General features: G+C 44.6%; 1 protein-coding gene across 1 annotated transcript; it reads left to right on the plus strand.

The window, feature by feature from the left end:
- Positions 1-1,705: 1,705 nt before the first annotated feature.
- On the plus strand, positions 1,706-20,672 carry akt1s1 (AKT1 substrate 1 (proline-rich)). The gene is made up of 6 exons (XM_084328915.1): positions 1,706-1,841; positions 2,832-3,639; positions 3,979-4,249; positions 4,629-4,712; positions 6,368-6,543; positions 19,732-20,672. The coding sequence occupies exons 2-6, from the start codon at positions 3,259-3,261 to the stop codon at positions 19,867-19,869; spliced, it is 1,050 nt and encodes a 349-aa protein (XP_084185041.1). The 5' UTR covers positions 1,706-1,841; positions 2,832-3,258; the 3' UTR covers positions 19,870-20,672.
- Positions 20,673-21,027: the final 355 nt, after the last annotated feature.

Here is a 21,027-nt window from a genome sequence, read left to right on the forward strand (position 1 = left end):
CCCCCATTTTCAATTCATCATAACATATATGACATACATGACATACAGATAGACAGTACTGCTACATCTATACATTTATGACATACCAGATTTACAAATACAGTACTGTTTGTGATACAAAAAGAGTCTAAAAAAGAGAGTATATACATTTGACGAAGAAACTGTACATTGCTAATGAAATCTCAAGGGGAGATTTCATTCAAGTGACTTTACTTCAACGTCATTCAATAACACAACGCAGAGTCCTATCCTGAAGGAAGGAAGACAGGGTAAGTAACATGGTACATGTCCAAAAGCTAGCCACAACTTGCGTGTATCCAATAGTCAATCAATAGTCTATGAATGCTACGCCAAGTGTTGTTGGCATAATTTGGAAATTGACAAACTGATTATCTGATTACAGCACAACAAATGTTTAGTGATTAAAATGAATGTTTAGCACAATTGACCTGTTGCTAATGGGCAATCGTAACAAAAACTAGCCACAACACACACAGCCGATTTATTGAGAAAAAAGTGTTTGGAACAGCCAGGATGACAAACGCTACACAAAGTAAGCAACATGTTGTTACAATTTGGAAATGTACAAACATCCAGTTAGATCAATTAGCACGATTTACCTGATGCAAAATGAGCAATCCTGTCCTAAAAGTATTCCAAAGCAGCCGGCTGCACAGTGCACACCCTCTGAAATTTTTGCTAAATCCCCAATTCTTCCAAAGTAGCTAGCTGTACCTGGGCTGTACCTCTCCTCTCTGGTAAGCAAGAATATCCTGAAGATACCCATGTACATGTCGAAATACTTCCCAAAGGTCAGTGAATAACACGACCACAACACCAGAGGGAGTTCCACAAATCATGTTCAACCCAGATTCGGCTCAAACAAGGGACTAAACACGTTTCGCAATTATGCCACATCAATGTGGAATGCCCTACCCACAGCCGTAAAAACGTGTGAATCCCTACCCTCCTTCAAAACCGCGCTCAAAGAGCACCTATGGGAGGCTAATAGACAGTCTCCTCCCCACTGTATGTATATATTTTCTCCCACCCCCTCCTATAGTCTCCTCCCCATCATATGTAGATATTTTCTGTTAGGATCTCTGGGTAACAGTACTGTATATTTGCATATCGTATATGTCACAAATGTAACAGTACTATATACCTGTAATGTCCCTATGCCATAAATGTCATGATGTCATGTATGTTGTGTATGTCATAAATGTCACTCTGAATTGAAAATGGGGGACCCTGATGTAAACAAGACAAACGTCTTTCTCTGGTCTGCACCCCCTTAACAATTGTGTGTATTGAGCCGTACTGTATTGTACCCATTCTGCAATCTGTCAAATAACGTTTTCATTCATTCATCATTCATTCATTCATTCATTCATTCATTCATCATTCATTCATTCATTCATTCATCATTCATTCATTGTGCGAATAGACCACTGCACATCCACTGCACATCCGCGTTACATGACGTAAGTCTAGCTCTAATCAACATTCATTCATGACCTCAAAAACATAAAAGGGTTGCGGTGGTGGTCTGGCTCATAGATATCTATATATATCTATGGTCTGGCTGACGCAACTAATAAATAAACACCATCACTGGCGGACACACAATCTTGCACGTCCACGAGAACGAACACAAGGCGAGTACGAGCCCGCCCGGTCACGTGTACAGCGTGCGTCTGATTGGAACGTCTGTAAACAGGCGACGTCGGGGTCTAGGGGAGAGAAATCCAGGAGGAGAAGACAGAGACAAAGAAGAATAAAAGAAACAAAGTTTAAGCGTATAAGTGTATCTGACAACGAGCAAGGAAGGAACTAGACGTGTAAGTGAACATTTACTCTTTTGGGTCCAATTTATACTTATGACGCTTGGGCTCCGGCAAAGCATTAAAATGGAGGTGAAATGTGGTCATGAGAAGAAGGGTGCTGCACAACACATAGCTGAGCCAAACGGCTTGCAACATAGAACAAACAAGAGCAACAACACCACCACCAGCGACCGTGCAAAAAACTCCATGACATGCCGTCTGAAAAGAGGCACGATAGGCTAAACGAATGGCGAAGATGACATTGAAAACAAGAGGATAGTCTAGTGCAGCGTCATTCATGCACGGATTTGGCACCACCAGTTGTTATTGCTACTAGCTAACGAATGCGCGACAGAGGTAGGGTGGGGGTTGGGGTGGGGGGTTCCGACTACTGGACTGGACTGCGACATACCAGGGATTCGTGAACAGACACCACAGATCACTTTGCGGACAGGACGGGCATCATCCAGACACGGGACTCGGGAGATGAATGAATGAATGAGAACTTTATTTAACAGATTGCAGAATATACAGTACGGCTCAATACATACAATTGTTAAGGGGATGCAGACCTGAGAAAGACGTTTGTCTTGTTTCCATGATCAGGGTCCCCCATTTTCAATTCATATAGACATTTATGACATACACAACATACATGACATTTATGGCATAGGGACATATAGGTATTTAGTACTGATACATTTGTGACATAAACGGTATTCAAATATACAGTACTGTTACCCCTAGATCCTGACAAGAGTATACATATGATGGGGAGGGGAGTGGGGACTGTACATTAGGAGGGGGTGGGTGGGTGGGAGAGAAATATACATACGGCGGGGAGGGAATATATACATATCTAGATCATTCTCAAGCATTTGATTGTGATCAACTGCAATGAATTGCACAGCAGAAATTAGTAGCATGAATCCAGTTACAACGTTGTACAATTTGTGATGTTACAGTTTTATGACTGGCCTGATATTGTTTTCCTTTTTCTTACAGGTATCACCAGCAGTTTGGATTATCTCTCCATCTCTCCCCTGGCTCTCTGATGCAAAAAGACACTACCTGTATATGTACCATATCCAATAGCCACCTTGTGCCTCTTCTCGTATCAGATCTTTTTTTTCTAACTTAATACAATTTTAAAGTTAGCCTACGACATAAGAACATTACTGCCATATAAAGTCACTGACCAATTGTGAAGTGTTAAAGATACAACAAAACAAAGAACACTGTCTTCTGTTTATTATCTCAAGTTTGGCACCCCAGATCGATAAAAGTATTGAAATTGCATCAGATTAGTTAATATACCTCCAAACTTGTGACCAATAAAAGCGCCCATCAGCATTTTTACATTCCTTCAACATATAGTTCTGTCAAAATAAACTAACCACGGTAGTTCTAGGCAGTCCTTAATATCACCAACATGGCCTCCATCACCCAGTCGTCTGACCCTGAAATCCCAGACAACCACAAAGCGAGCTGGCTGGCACTACTTTCTGCTGCAGAAGCTTATTGCCAAAAATCTGGCTGCGACCTGGCCATCCTTACAGCCTGTAAGAAGTTCCGACCATCAGCAGTGGAGGGGAAAAGGGAGAGCAGCGGTGCCTTGACCAGGAAGTGGGATTTCTCCTATAATGTATGGGGCCAGGGGGCCCTGGCCGAGTCCACACGGCGCTATATGGACGACATTGCCGTGCTGCACTCCACATCCATGCTAACCGCCCAAAGGCACACGCGCCAGGCCAGGGGAAAGGACGGTACCAAGCTGGTGGTCGCGATGCCCTCTGACGCCGGATCCAGAGGGGTAAGCGACCCACTCTGCATATTTGGACCATCAAGCTTGTGCCGCAGTGTTTCTGGGGCGGGCGACAGTGGGTAGAGTGGTCGACGGTCGTCTGGTAATTGGAAGGTTCTCGGTTAGATTCCCGCTCCTCCCGGGCAGCATGTCGAAGTGTCCTTGAGCCCTAATTGCTCCCAATGAGCAGGTGCCGACCTTGCATGGTTGCCTCTGCCATTGGTGTGTGAATGGGTTAATGTGAGGGTCAAAATTGTAAAGCGCTTTGGTTAAAAGCTGCTATATAAATGCACCATTTACCATTTTACGTTGTTAATGTCTGAAACCCGCTTGTTTTCTTTATTCCAGAGCTTCACGGGCGACGGCGGGGCCGTCAGTCCCAACACCAGACTCTATTCGCAGAGCTATCCATCCATCTACAGCCCGGGGATCATCGGCCATGCCGTGGCGCAGAACGGCAATGAAGAGGGGGAGCGGGAGATGAGTGCGCTGGAGGAGGCAGACCGAGGGAGACAGAGGCACGAGATCGTGGATTTGGAGGAGGAGTGCGAGGATGAGGAAGAAGAAGAGGATGAGGAAGACTTGGATGAAAGAAGACGTAATCTAAACGAAAGTGCCGGTGAGGGCGGGCGCCATATTTGACTTACATTTTTTTCACTCGCTCTCTCTCTCGGTATAGTGCTGGCGCCAGGTGCACATCAGAATGATCAGAATCAGACTTGAAATTGACAGTAATTTGACATGACATATCAGCATGAGCTCACATTTGAACCATTTCCTCCTGCACCCACACCCTCTCTTTGTATCTTATTCCCTACCGCCTACACCCCCCCCCACTCACTTGTATACACTATGACCTTTTTAATTGACCACTATGAGTAGCATAGATGTTTGGCAAGGGGACTGGGTTTTTTCATTGAGCACAAGTATCTTGTGTTTCATTATAAATGTATGAATTGTCAATTCTGCCCCCCCCCCCCCCCCCCCTTCTGTTTCAGGTGTGTTCTCTATGGACGAGGACTCTCTGTCCCGTGACTGTGAGCCATTCTTCGAGTCTGACGGAGAGGAGGAAAGCACTGATGGTAAGAGTGTGGTGATGATTGAATGTGCCTACTAGTATCCCCTCCATCTCCTCCTACTGTTGTACCAGAGCGTTATTCAGCCCATCCTGCTGCTGTACTGTTCCACCTGCTTCTTCAAATTACTATCCGTTTCAAACGGGGCCAAACTCACACGCGTATCCAACGCCGCCCCCCAGGACAATCGGTCTCCTCACACCCAACTAGGGATGGGCAAAACTCACAAAATGTCCATTCGATAGTCACTGGGAACTATTCGATTACTAATCTTATCTTTCTTTTCTGTTCTCCCAGCTGTTAAAGGAACACTCCAACATTTTGGGAAATTAGCTTACCGTCTTCTCCAGAGAGAGAGAGAGAGAGAGAGAGAGAGAGAGAAGAAGAAGAAGATAGATAGATACCAGTTTCCTCTCTGTGCGTTCAGTAGAAAGCTATCTGGCTGCATGTTAGCTTAGCTTAGCACAATGAATGGAAGCGGACAGTGCCGGTTAGCCTTCGGGAGAGGTGTTAGTTGGACAATGCCTAGGCTAACCCGCACTGTCTGCTGTTATGCTACCTGGCTAGCTAGCTACCTACCTCTACCCAGTATGCTGTTCAGTGGTGTAACAGTTAATAGGGTCCCCTCTCAATACACGACTACACACTGTAGGTGCCGGTAAAAATGAGGGGAAATATATTTTTTGAGACGAAACAATATTCGCATACATTTCTTATTTTTTTTGTATCTACTTTTTCTCCTTTTTCTATTTTTCCTCTCATCCCAATTTTAACCGTGCCAATTCTCCCCTCCCCTGTCTTGAACGTTGCTCGCATATACCCCCCACTGGTCGGTTGTAGGGAGGATAGAAGCATTGCATCACGTGCCCCCTCCGATACACGAGGAGGCAGCCTGTCGCATCTTTTCACCTGCCAGCGCGGACTCTCATTGGCGAGGTGTAACGTGTGGGAGGCTCACACTACCCCCGCCATTTCCTGTCTCTGCTGTGCAGGCGTCCCCCAACCGACCTGTAGGAGTCGCTGTCCACAACGTCCAGACTACCACCCATCGACTTCCACCCGCTAACTCTGCCAATTGAGTTAGTATGATGGCCGGCCCAAGCCGGAGGCAACGCCGACAGCCGGATTCGAACCCGGTGTCTCTTGCGTTGGTGACGAGCGCAATGTCCGCTGCGCCACCCAGCCGCCCCTCGCATATTTTTTTTTATAATTGAACAACTATTCGAAAATCGAAATACACACATTGCGACCTCGATAGAACAGGACATCACACACACCCACTCAATCACTACCTCAATAGAACAGGGGATCACACGGGCCACTCAACCACTACCTCACCCTACTGCCCTCGGGCGCAGGTACAGAACACTGGGGCTTTGAGAAAAGCCTGATCCCCCGCAGCCATAGCCTCCTTGAACAGAATCCCTTGCTGAAGAGGAGCGTGTGCTGCTGTCTCGTTATTGTATGTTTTTTCTGTGTGCTGGTGGATGTACTGTTTTTGATATGATGTTGGATGTCCTTTCATGTATTGTCTTATGAGTACAGTGCTGTGAGAAGGAGTTTCCCCTTGGGGACAATAAACTCTTAAGGTCTAGTATGTCTGTATTTAGCTCCTATGGATACCGCATGCAGACTGAAATGTGTTTTTGTTTTTGGCCTAGGTTCCTTGAGTGAGGATGCGCCCCCTCCCCCACGCGGCATGGCCATGGGGCAGGCTGCGTACTCGTCCCGCCACCCCAACCCTATGGCTATGGCGCGCTCGCTGCCCGTCTCGGTGCCTGTGTGGGCTTACCGAGGAAACCGGGCTGGCCAAGGAGAGAACAACAGCGGGGAACGGGTTAGTTGACTTGGAACATGCTCGAACACGACACATGTGATTATACACTAGAGGTTACACGGATATGCGTTATATGTGTATGCACAGAGATTACTGATGACTCGCTTATATGTTTAAAATGTTTTTAAAGGGGACCTATTGTGAAAATGGCCTTTTCCTGTGTTTTGCACTGAGAAAATGTTAAATATGTGCATTGTGCCTTTTCTGCAGTTCAGCTGACAGTGATGTAAATAAGTACGCATCCTGTGTCTATGACTCATTTGAAATCTGAAAAGATTCAGTAAACTCACTATCCATGCAATTTTTTACATTTCATTGCCACTTTCACCACACATTTAATTTCAACAAGGCTACAAACTTGCTATTTGTAAATAAACTCATGTGGATGGTATTCATGCGGATGACCCGATGATGCTTTAAGCAGGGGGAAAAAAGGTGAGAATCCACCGAAATATCCCAAAATAACCCACCGTCTGCACATCTTGCAAAGGTTGTTTTGTATCTCTGATACAAAGTTTAGGAACTGTGGACTATGAATAGTTGTGTATTTCAATATTTACAAGCTTGGATATGGTAGATTGTATGGGGTGTCACGGATTGTAATTAATTCGTGATCCATACGATCCCCATGGTTCGGCGAGCATGTGAACCAAGGATTAATTGCTAAATGTAACCATCATCGTGAGCTATATGCAGTGTTGTGCTAGTTACTGAAAAATAGTAACTCAGTTACTTTACTAGTTACTTCATTTCAAAAGTAACTCAGTTACTTTACTAGTTACTTGCACTCAAAAGTAATGCGTTACTGTGAAAAGTAACTATTTAGTTATTATTAAAAAAAAAAAAAAAAAAGATTGCTCTCATTAATGCCCTTACAGATACTCAAAATCGGTTGATCAACTTGACAGTTTCTCACATCACTGAACTCTGCTAAGCAATGTGGTCTATACAAACACAAATTTGACACAAACACAAATGTTGTCCTGAGTCCCGACGTAATAAGAAATGTGCCGTGCATTAGGTTGAAGGAACAGCCTTGATGTCACCGGAGCATTTAATTATAACCGTCTTGCAACGTTGTTTAATATATCAATCGTGCATTGCAACGTTAGAATAGTTAGGATATTAATTGTGCATGAAAGGACTATATTTATATTGTTTGATTAGTATTGATGAGATTCCCTTGCAGATTCTTACAGTCAAAATCTGTTGATCAACTTTGCATTCACATCACTGAACTCGCCAAAGTCTGCGGTGGTCGAGATGTAACGTTAGTCCAGCCCCTCAAACATTTTCTTTAGCTCATTTCCATTTTGTATATTCTCTCTCCAAGTAGTTGGAAAACGTGAAGTGTTCTGTCCCATTTGCCGTGTGCCGCCTGGTGATGCTAACTAGATCCCCGAAAGCGAGTGGCTTACTGGCTTCGGATGAGTCCTGTTAACGTTAGACTCAGCTAGTAGCTTCGTTGAAGCATGGGCAGTAGATAGTATCTTTGAGCCAAAACACAAATGACATTTAACTAAAACGTTCTTTTCTTTGTGCTCGACAAAAGAGAAATAGTGATAATATCCATGTGTACAAACGCGAGTAGTGGGCCCTGCCATGACAGTCAAGTTTATAGTAAACAAAACACGCCCCCAGCATAGCGTGTCCCGCAGGTGAGGTGACACACAGACAGTAGTCAGGAGGACTGTGCTGGATCACTATCGCTCGCTACCAATCTACATAAAAATAACGCAGTAACGAACCATTCAGTAACGGTAACAGCATTACTGAATTTCAAAAGTAATGCGTTGGAGTACTAGTTACCGCCAAAAGTAACGGTGTTACTGTAACGAGTTAGTCCTAACACTGGCTATATGACATGATATTCTCCAGCATTGTTTTAAGTCTGCTGTTTGGGTGCATTACAGATTTAGTGTTATAATAGAGATGGATTAAACGGCGACTGTGCACCGCCAGTAGGCTGACCAAACATGCAGGACAGTCTCGTATTTTAGCCCTTTTTCCCCACATTTCAATAAATTCATGGTTAAAATGTTAAAGATATGAATTTGTATTGTTTCTGTCCTATTAGTCAGCATCCATGCACCACAAGTAGCCTTGTCTACACGCCAGCGCACACATACACACTGCTGGCTAGAGCTCTGTTGTTGGCACACGTACACTTTGAGCGCCATGGTAGAGCAACGTGGTAGAGCAATGTGGCCTCAACGAGACTTTTATAAACACGCTCACACACCAGCCTCAAGAGACTTTTATAAACACGCTCACACACCAGCCTCAAGAGACTTTTATAAACACGCTCACACACCAGCCTCAAGAGACTTTTATAAACACGCTCACACACCAGCCTCAAGAGACTTTTATAAACACGCTCACACACCAGCCTCAAGAGACTTTTATAAACACGCTCGCACACCAGCCTCAAGAGACTTTTATAAACACGCTCACACACCAGCCTCAAGAGACCTTTATAAACGCACCAGCCTCGACAAGACTTTTATAAACACGCTCGCACACCAGCCTCGACGAGACCTTTATAAACGCACCAGCCTCGACAAGACTTTTATAAACACGCTCAAACACCAGCCTCGGCGAGACCTTTATAAACACGCTCACACACCAGCCTTGCTTAGTCCGGTTGAATCCAACCCTGGAGTGTTTATTCCCGTGGTGTGTGTGAACACGGTAATCAAACAACCCCAGCCTGGTCCGCCTGTTTGGGGTGGTCTCGTTTCGCCTCTAAGTGAAATCTGGAGCAGTTTGTTTGAAGTTAGAATGCAAACTGAACCAAAAGCAGGAATAGACCTGAGAAATTGTTCCATGTAATGACGCTGATTGGGCAGGTCTTGTTGGCATTTCCCATATATTTCTAAACGTGTGATTTTTCATTATTATTTTCGCAACTGGTATTGTTCAAAATAGATAAATAATGTTGTGATACTAAACAGGGCAAAATCATAAAAGCCTTGATGTTGTTATTTGTTGCAAACGATATGCAGTAGTTTGTTACTTCAGTGCATAACGTTGAGCCACAACGTTAATATTTCCTTTCATAGGCAGCAATAGCAAAGTAATTTTCAAACGTGAACAGACATGAGGCAGAATTGTCAAAGAATTATCCGACACATCCACTATAGGCTACACTACTAGACCCCCACAGCACAGGTACCAGACTGCCCACTATAGGCTACACTACTAGACCCCCACAGCACAGGTACCAGACTGCCCACTATAGGCTACACTACTAGACCTCCACAGCTACCAGACTGCCCACTATAGGCTACACTACTAGACCTCCACAGCTACCAGACTGCCCACTATAGGCTACACTACTAGACCTCCACAGTTACCAGACTGCCCACTATAGGCTACACTACTAGACCTCCACAGGTACCAGACTGCCCACTATAGGCTACACTACTAGACCTCCACAGCACAGGCACCAGACTGCCCACTATAGGCTACACTACTAGACCTCCACAGCTATCAGACTGCCCACTATAGGCTACACTACTAGACCTCCACAGCTATCAGACTGCCCACTATAGGCTACACTACTAGACCTCCACAGGTACCAGACTGCCCACTATAGGCTACACTACTAGACCTCCACAGGTACCAGACTGCCCACTATAGGCTACACTACTAGACCTCCACAGGTACCAGACTGCCCACTATAGGCTACACTACTAGACCTCCACAGCACAGCTACCAGACTGCCCACTATAGGCTACACTACTAGACCTCCACAGCTACCAGACTGCCCACTATAGGCTACACTAGTTCAAGTTCAAGTTCTTTAATAGTTGTCATACAGAAGTACAGAATACTTTCATACAAAATGCTTCTTACTGTTACGCTCCAGAGACTGTGCTAGACAAGATAGTATCAAATAACATAATAACATAATATAGCATGAATTTAGAAGAAGAATGAGGTCACAGTTGTTCGGTATAGACATATGTACAATGTTCTGAGTTACCATATAATATACAATACACAATACTATGCAGTGTACTAATGTACAGTACTATCTAGTGCAAAGCAGAAGTGGGATGAGGTACAATTTTAGGTACAATTTACAGTAAGGTGTACGAGTTGTAGTGCAATCCTTCATCCATAAATATAAAGTGTGGGGAGTGGGTGCTACAGTGTGTTTGTTTAAAGTGGGTGTGTGCTATAAAGTGTGTGTAGTGGGTGCTACAGTGTGTTTGTTTAAAGTGAGTGTGTGCGTGTGGATGTGTGTGCTATGTGTGTTTGGTGGTTGTTGTTGTGTAGTGTTCATTCATTGTTCGTTTAGCAGCCTGATGGCCTGGGGATAGAAGCTACTTCTGAGTCTTTCTGTGCTCGCCTTGAGACTCCTGTGTCGCTTGCCTGACGGCAGCAGTTCAAAGAGGCAGTTGTTCGGGTGGCTCGAGTCCTTAATAATTCTCTTAGCCTTCCCCTTGCAACGCTTGTTGTAAATGTTCTGGAGAGTGGGGAGCCCCCCTCCAATTGTGCGTTCGGCTGAACGTGTCACTCTTTGTAGTCTGCTTTGGTCTTTTGCAGTGCTATTCCCAAACCAGGAGGTGATGTTGCCGGTCAAGATGCTCTCTATTGTACATGAGTAGAAGTTCTTAAGGATCTTCTGGCTGACTTGGAACTTCCTTAGGCGCCTGAGGAAGTAGAGGCGTTGTCGTGCCTTCTTCACCACACTGTTAATGTGTATGGTCCATTTCAAGTCCTCGGATATGTGGGCTCCGAGGTACTTGAAGCTGTTGACTCTCTCAACCGGTGCCCCGTCGATGCTGAGGGGGCTGTAGTCCTTGACCCCCGACCTCCTGAAGTCCACAATCATCTCTTTTGTTTTGCTGACGTTCAGGGAGAGGCTGTTTTCCTGGCACCATCCCGCCAGGACCTTGACCTCTTCCAGGTAGGCCCTCTCGTCGTTGGCAGAGATCAGGCCCACCACCACTGTGTCGTCAGCAAATTTGACGATTGTATTGCTACTCCGCTGAGCCACACAGTCGTGTGTGTACAGGGAGTAGAGGAGGGGACTCAGAACACAGCCCTGGGGGGCCCCTATGTTGAGGGTGATGGATGAGGAGGTGCAGTTGCCTGCTCTCACCACCTGGGGTCTGCCAGTCAGGAAGTCCAAGACCCACTGGCAGAGGTCATAGCCCAAGCCCAGGTCCCTGAGCTTGGCTATGAGTATGGAGGGGACTATGGTATTGAATGCCGAGCTGTAGTCGATGAATAGCATTCTCACATAGTTCCCCTGCCTCTTGTCCAGGTGTGATGCTGCTGTGTGCAGCACATGGGATATGGCGTCCTCCGTGGACCTGTTGGGGCGGTATGCAAATTGCAGGGGGTCCATGTTGATGGGGAGGGAGGAGCAGATGTAGCCCTTTACTAGCTTCTCAAAGCACTTCATGGCTATGGAGGTGAGAGCTACAGGGCGGTAGTCGTTGAGGCAAGCAGGCTTGGATTTTTTGGGTACAGGGATAATAGTGGACTTCTTCAGGCAGGTGGGGATGACAGCCTGTTCTAAGGACAGGTTAAATATGTCAGTGAATACTGGGGCCAGTTGGTCGGCACAGACTTTTAGGACGCGGCCGGGGATGCCGTCCGGACCTGCTGCCTTCCTGATATTCACTTTTTTAAAGGTCCGCCTCACCTCATGCTCTGTTACCCTGAACACTGCGCCTCCATCAGCAGCCGACCCCCCCCCCCCCATTGCCGAGGCTTGTGAGCTGGTGTTGTTATTACCAGCATCAAACCTCGCATAGAAGGTATTGAGGTCGTTTGCTAAGGAGATGTCATTGTTCAGTTTGAGGGAGGCGCCTTTGTAGTCTGTCATCGTTTTGAGCCCCTGCCACATAGCTCTAGAGTCAGCTTGTTCAAACTGGAGTTCAATTTTATCCCTGTAGCGCCGTTTGGCCTCTGACACTGTCCTCCTTACGTTGTGTTGCGCCACCTTGTGGTCATTCATGTTGCCTGCCACTAGGCCGTCATTGTATGCTTTGGTGCGCTCTCTCAGAGCTTCACGGACGGATTTGTCTACCCAGGGTTTTTGATTTGGGTAAACTTTCATTTTGGTAGTGGGGATTGTTTCTTTCACCCTAGTACAGACATAGTCCAGCACTGTCTCCGTGTAGGCATTAATGTTATCTGTGTCGCGGAATACAATCCAGTCTGTGTTGTGGAACACTGACCGGATCGTGTCCTCTGACGTCACATCCCATTTCTGCACCTCTCGCGAGACTACGGGAGTACTTTTAATTCTTTGTCTGTACTTTGGTGTAAGGAAAATGGATGCGTGATCTGACTTGCCAAAGCCACTATCAGAATGAGCCTTGTAGCCACCTTTAAATTGCGTGTAACAGTGATCTAGGATGTTACCGCCTCTGGTGTTGCAAGTCACATGCTGGTAGAAATCAGGCAATACCTTTCTCAGATTGGCGCTATTGAAATCTCCCAGTACTAAAATGGCGGCGTTAACGTTCGTCGCTTGTATATTATTTACCTCGTCGTGGAGTCTGGAGAGCGCGGCGTTGTTGTTGGCTTGCGGTGGAATATACACTCCGACCAGGACGATCGCCGTTAACTCCCTCGGGAGGAAGAAAGGACGACACTTGATGGTTATATATTCCAGTTCTGGGGAGCAGTAGTTGGATAATTCCTTCACATTCGTTGGATCACTCCAATTTTTGTTAAACATGAAGGCAATACCTCCACCACGTTGTTTACCGGACTCTGATTGTGTCCGATCCTTCCTATGGATAAAGAAATGATCCGTTGGTTGAATCGCGTGATCTGGAACCTCCGGTGTTAGCCAAGTTTCGGTGAAGCAAAGGACATTGCAGTCCCTAACGTCTCTTTGATATTGAATCCTTGCTCGGATGTCATCCAGTTTATTGTCTATTGATTGTACATTGGCTAGCAATATACTGGGAAGTGGTGTACGGTGTCGTCTGGATCTCAGCCTGTTTCGGATCCCAGACCTTTTTCCTCGACGTCTTTTCCTGGGGTCTAGGAACAAAGGATCCGGTCCTAGTCTCCGGAGGATTTCTTCCGGCCATTGATGTGGTTCGGAAAGTTGATCCAGCGAGTAATCCAGTTGGTAAGTTTCCCGTAATCCAATGTCAATGATTGACTGACGGTCATACACATATAATGCACCAACAGTTGGTGCAAATAAAACTCCTAATACTATAAAAATTAACAAAATAGAGCACAGTCTCGTCGGAGCGATCAGAAAGGCAGCCATCACAGCAGCGCCAAGTCCCACTACTAGACCTCCACAGCTACCAGACTGCCCACTATAGGCTACACTACTAGACCTCCACAGCACAGCTACCAGACTGCCCACTATAGGCTACACTACTAGACCTCCACAGCACAGCTACCAGACTGCCCACTATAGGCTACACTACTAGACCTCCACAGCACAGCTACCAGACTGCCCACTATAGGCTACACTACTAGACCTCCACAGCACAGCTACCAGACTGCCCACTATAGGCTACACTACTAGACCTCCACAGCTATCAGACTGCCCACTATAGGCTACACTACTAGACCTCCACAGCTATCAGACTGCCCACTATAGGCTACACTACTAGACCTCCACAGCACAGCTACCAGACTGCCCACTATAGGCTACACTACTAGACCTCCACAGCACAGCTACCAGACTGCCCACTATAGGCTACACTACTAGACCTCCACAGCACAGCTACCAGACTGCCCACTATAGGCTACACTACTAGACCTCCACAGCACAGCTACCAGACTGCCCACTATAGGCTACACTACTAGACCTCCACAGGTACCAGACTGCCCACTATAGGCTACACTACTAGACCTCCACAGGTACCAGACTGCCCACTATAGGCTACACTACTAGACCTCCACAGGTACCAGACTGCCCACTATAGGCTACACTACTAGACCTCCACAGGTACCAGACTGCCCACTATAGGCTACACTACTAGACCTCCACAGCACAGCTACCAGACTGCCCACTATAGGCTACACTACTAGACCTCCACAGGTACCAGACTGCCCACTATAGGCTACACTACTAGACCTCCACAGCTATCAGACTGCCCACTATAGGCTACACTACTAGACCTCCACAGCTACCAGACTGCCCACTATAGGCTACACTACTAGACCTCCACAGCTACCAGACTGCCCACTATAGGCTACACTACTAGACCTCCACAGCTATCAGACTGCCCACTATAGGCTACACTACTAGACCTCCACAGCACAGCTACCAGACTGCCCACTATAGGCTACACTACTAGACCCCCACAGCACAGCTACCAGACTGCCCACTATAGGCTACACTACTAGACCCCCACAGCACAGGTACCAGACTGCCCACTATAGGCTACACTTAGGGCTGGGCGATATGACGATATTATATAAATATCGGGTACAGTTCATTAACGATACACTTTTTAAATGTATCGTGGATATCGTGATGTTTTGCCCTCGCGTTAGAGGCCGCCGTGGCTGAGATGAGACTAACAAGCGCAGTGCTAAATGCTTTCCTCTCCCTCTCGCCTCTCCCTCTTGCAGAAAAAAAAAGTCAGTCACACACACACTTGCCCAAATTACGTCATCTACACGCACATACACGCATGCAAGCACACACACCTAGCCAGAGACAGAGAGGCGGTGGCTCGGTGCTAGGGATGCCCCCTGAAACGCAGGAGTAAGCTCCGACGTTAACGGTACTGCTATCGGTAAATTAGTCTATGAGCGGATTAGCTACGGAGCTAACAGAGTGTACCATCCATCTGCGACGCAACAGTGGCTGCAACAGTGGACACGGAGTAATGTTAACGTTATGTCGAGTTCATACTACACTACACGTATGAACTCGACATAACGTTAACGTTACTCCGTTTCCATGAAGTGTTTAATTAGCAGCAATCTGTTGTTGAAAATGTAACGTTAACCGGAAAACCGGAAATGGAATGCGAGGACAGGAAGCCGTCATGAAGTCGGCTTCTGGACCTTGTAGTCATATATATTGTAGTCTTTTAGTCTTATTAACTAAAAGATTTTAACAAAATAAAAAGCAGCAGCACTATTGGATAACTGAGTCATGTTTGCTATGTATTTCTTTCTTTAGGGGAGTAGGACATTTGTTTCACAGTTTTAGCATGATGTTTTATAGATGGCTAGGTTAAACACAGGTTTTTGTTTTTAAGAGGGGGGGTTTGATTTGATTTGATTGAAGTTTATTTCAAGTATGCAACACAACCAACAAACATCAAGTACAGATATAGCCTTAAGCCGTTCAAATAATAAATGTATACATACATGTAAATAAATAAATAGTTACAATATGTAATCTAATCATCTAAATCTAATCTAATATATAATCAAAAAAAACGAAAGGCTAAAATGCTAAATATATAATCTAAGAATCCAATAATCTAAATCTAATATATAATTTAAAAATGCTAAATGCATGAGTCTTTTGTCTTTAATGTTCGCTTGCAAACTCAAATACTGTCTTGGTAAGCCTCATAATGAATTGTTTGGGGAAAAAAGGAAAAACATCGTGATGTGTATCGTGTATCGCCGAAAGGTCAGAAAATATCGTGATATCATATTTAGGCCATATCGCCCAGCCCTAGCTACACTACTAGACCTCCACAGCTACCAGACTGCCCACTATAGGCTACACTACTAGACCTCCACAGCTACCAGACTGCCCACTATAGGCTACACTACTAGACCTCCACAGGTACCAGACTGCCCACTATAGGCTACACTACTAGACCTCCACAGGTACCAGACTGCCCACTATAGGCTACACTACTAGTAGACCCCCACAGCACAGCTACCAGACTGCAGTGCCCACTATAGGCTACACTACTAGACCCCCACAGCACAGGCACCAGACTGCCCACTATAGGCTACACTACTAGACCCCCACAGCACAGGCACCAGACTGCCCACTATAGGCTACACTACTAGACTTCCACAGCTATCAGACTGCCCACTATAGGCTACACTACTAGACCTCCACAGTTACCAGACTGCCCACAACCCTTTCATTGATTGATTGAAAACTTTATTAACAGATTGCAGAATGGGTACAATACAGTACGGCTCAATACAAACTACTGCTAAGAGGATGAAGACCAGAAAAATACTTTTGTCCTGTTTACATTAGGGTCCACCCTGGAGTGAGGGGGAGAAAAGCTCTTCAGACATGGCCGCTTATAAGAGCTGTGTACACAGTGGACTTGACGTGAAACAATCAAGATGTGATTTTAAGTGCAGACTTTCAGCTTTCAGGTGAACAGTGTAGGAATTACAACAGTTTCTACATGTGTGTGTGTGTCCCCACCAAAAGTAATTGGACAAACTAACAATCATAAATCAAATTGTCACTTTTAATACTTGGTTGCAAATACTTTACAGTCAATGACGATACCGGTGCCAAATTTCCCTCGGGATGATTAAAGTTTTTCTATTCTATTCTATTCTATACCTAACGCTTCACTGATAGTGACAGCTCTTTGGACCTCCTTGAGAGTTGACCGCAACAGATTACAAATGCAAATACCACACTTGAAATTAACTCTTGACCTTTTATCTGCTCCTTGTAAATTAAATGATGAGGAAATGACTCACACCTGGCCATGGAACAGCTGTGCAGCCAATTGTCCAATTACTTTTGGTCCCTTTTTTATATAAAAAAAAGGGGGGAGGCACATAATAGAAATAGTTGTAATTCCTGTAATTCACCGTTAACCTGATTTGGATGTGAATACTCTCACATTAAATCTGTAAGTCTGAACTTAAAGCACATCTTGATTGTTTCAATGTCTTAAATATTTATGGACCCTGGTCTATGTGCATATGAAGAGATCTTAATCAAATTCCAGTGTACAAGATGGTGGCAAAATTTCAACCTAAAATATGTTTCTATAATATATTTTATGGGTACGAATATTTGATCTGCAACGTCTAGTCTGAAAGTTTGATCTGAATTTCATTCAACGGTACAGGCTTGTGCACAACTGATAGATGGTATGCGAGCGGCTCACTCGTTACAGGCACAGAAACAACCTGTCGAGAACAGGATGAAACGGAGGGGTATAGCTAGGCAGCTAGAATGCATAATCTGAGTGGGGTAAACTACTTAAGACATGTTTAATAATAATAAACCTTATTTGTATAGCACCCTTTCATACAGTAACTGCAGCTCAAAGTGCTTCACAACAGAAAAAAGACGGGCATAAAATGAGCACATAAAGTGCAGACATATAAAATCACAGTTTTTCACATTAGGATCTAACATTCCAACAGGCCACCTTGTTTATGGTTTGATTCAGTTTTAAATAGACAATAATAAAGAGTAAGATAAAATAGACTAGAGTAAAATAATACAGTGCAATAAAATAGTAGAATAGATAGTAAAATTATGCAATAGAATGGACAGAGTAAAATAGTGCTACAGTACAATCAACAGTGGAGTGTATTAGAAGGCTATGGTGAAGAGGTACGTTTTTAGCTTATTTTTTTTAAATATTAAGAGATCTAGCTTCCCTAATGTCCATAGGTAGTGTGTTCCATAACTTTGGTGCATAGTTTGCAAAGGCTGCATCCCGATTTTCCTTAGACTGTGGCTTGGAACCTTCAATAGACCAGTAGTAGATGATCGCAATGTTCTAGAAGGCACATATAGTTGACTAGAGAATTTGCAATGTAGCTTGATCCTGTTCCATTTAGTGCTTTGTATATAAGGAGGAGGACCTTGAAATAAATTCTAAATGTTACCGGAGGCCAGTGTAGGTTAGCTAATACTGGACTGATGTGGTCTCTCCTCTTGGTTCTAGTTAGTAGCCTAGCTGCTGAGTTTTGAATGAGTTGGAGTCGTTCTGTTTTTTTTGGGAGGCCAGTGAGGAGTGCATTACAGTAGTCAAGTCGGCTTGAGATAAAGGCATGGATCAGTTTTTCTTCTTTTTGATTTATAAACGGCCGTACCGTAGCTATGTTTCTAAGGTGGAAAAATGATGTTTTTGTCACCTTGTTGATGTGTGATTTAAAGCTTAGCTTATAACACCAAGACTTGTAACTTCGGGTTTGATCCAAGGAGTAAGTTGACTCATATTGCTCTGTAACATTTCTCTTTTTGTTATAGGACCGACTAGTAGGATTTCAGTTTTGCCCTCATTTAATTTTAGGAAGTTGTTCGTCATCCATTTGTTTATTGCTAAGAGACATGGAGTTAATAGCTGTCATCATTTGGTTCAGCTGAGATGTACAATTGTGTGTCATCTGCGTAATTATGGAAACATACATTGTGTTTTCTAATGATGTCTCAGAGTGGCAGCATGTATAGTGAGAATAATAATGGACCAAGGCAGCTCCCCTGTGCTCCCCTAGGTGTCATGTTTCTCAGAAGAATGATCTCCAAGCCTGACGTAATATTTTCTTTTTCCCTTTGATATATGTTCTGAACCAGTTTAATACAGAAAGACCAACTAACTTTTTTTCTAGACGATTTATTAGGATATCATGGTCGATCGTGTCAAACGCTGCGCTTAGATCTAATAGGACGAGAATTGAGACTTTGTTTGCATCAGAGTTTATTCTGAGGTCACTAATTATTTTTGTAAGAGCAGTTTCAGTGCTATGGTGCGTTCTGAAGCCTGATTGAAATTCCTCCATGATGTTGTTTTCTTTGAGAAAGGAGTTTATTTTGTATTGACAGTTTAGGGGACCTCAAAGTCAGACAAGAAGATGCATACCAAGTTCTTCTCTGTGCGTGTGCTAGGCTAGCTTGCAGTCGGATAGCTTTCTACTGAACGCACAGAGAGGAAATTGGTATCTGTCTTGTCTGATTCTGGAGAAGACTGTAAGTGCCCATAATGTTGGCGTGTTCCTTTTTTTAAACGGTGGTTTCGGAAGAAAAATAGGTCTCATCAACGGTACAGTTTTCTGTTGGGTCGCCACATGACAAGAATGGCAACGTTGTTTTCATTCCCCCGGGACCTCACACCTGTCAATGGAGCTTTTGACACCCGCTATAATTCCACCAGCAGCTTTCAGGGGCCTCACGCGGCCATTTGAAGAATCTGAATCCCCCCAATCCGGGGCTGAAAGAGTTTTGAGGAACCCATAACCTCCATAACGTCTAATCCCTCCTTGTGTGTCCTCAAGGCTGGCTGCGCCGACCTGGATCACATCGCTGCCAGCATGAAGGCCCTGCTGGCCCCCGGAGCCACGGACGGCACGGAGATGTTTGGAGCGCTTCCCCGGCCTCGGCTCAACACGGGAGACTTCTCTCTTAAACACTGATGGAGAGGGGATTAGAGAGAGAGAGCGAGGGGGACGGAGGAGGGGGAGTTATTTAGGGAGACTGGAAAAGTAGGAGAGAGAGAGCGTGCAACGTGGCGGCTGGTTTTGAGATGAAAGGATGAGTGTCTGACTCTTTAACAGTGTAGAAGTAGCAAGTACCTCTGTGTATTTATCACTAACCAAAATGAACGGCGCGCGGCTTACAAGGAATAACTCTCGTGAAAAGCGACGCTGTTGTAAAACACTAATATAATTCTCAACACTATACCCCTGCCCCACCCTATACACATTTAAACACACTAGTTAAACACACACCATACAGGCAACACTACGATTTATTATTGGGACATCGAGATGGGCTATTTAGTGACCCACTGCACCGACCAACATGGGACAACTAAGAGCGTTGTGTAAGCTTAACCGACACAGCCCATCGTTTTGGTGTCTGGGGGTGGTGATACTCTGAAGGGGTTAATATAGTTGAGAAATGGTTGGGTCATCAACGTGAAGCTTGTAGCTTTTTGAAATGTGAGTGGAGGACACCTGCGCCTCCCTAATAAACACATGTCTGTGTACTTTTTGCCAATGAATGACTGACTGATAGAGTGATTGTATCCATACTATCGGAGGTAATGGTGAACGATGTACTAAATGCTCCAAATATCTTGTTTTGACTGAATGAATGAGAGGGTGAGAAAGTGTTTTGAGAGAGAGAGATGGTTGTTGAGAAGTTTAACGGAAATGTTTCAAAAGCAGATGACGTGTTTAAAATGAGTACTTTTGTGTTTCAAATAAAGGAGCGACATAAATGGATAGGTGTATTTTTTTCTTTTAATAAATGGCAACAGCTGAACACCGAAAGGTCACATTGAGGAGTGCTATATCTTGGAAGTCCTCCAGAGGGCACCGTAGCACATGAGTGAAATTCCAATACACTATTCAGCAAATTTCTATTAAGCCATCACTCAAAAACATGAGCTTACACAGGCAGTGCTTTTTACATATTAGTTGTGTTTATTCACTACATTCACATGAACACAAAAACAAATAAAAAATGATGAAGTCTCCAAGGTAAACAAGTGTTCTCTAATATACAGACGTGCCGTATACGTGACAAGAAGAACAACCTTGCTTACTTAACGTCTAAGCTAATTACAA

Source organism: Notolepis coatsorum (assembly GCF_963971535.1).
Source record: "Notolepis coatsorum genome assembly, chromosome: 14".
Taxonomy (NCBI): domain Eukaryota; kingdom Metazoa; phylum Chordata; class Actinopteri; order Aulopiformes; family Paralepididae; genus Notolepis; species Notolepis coatsorum.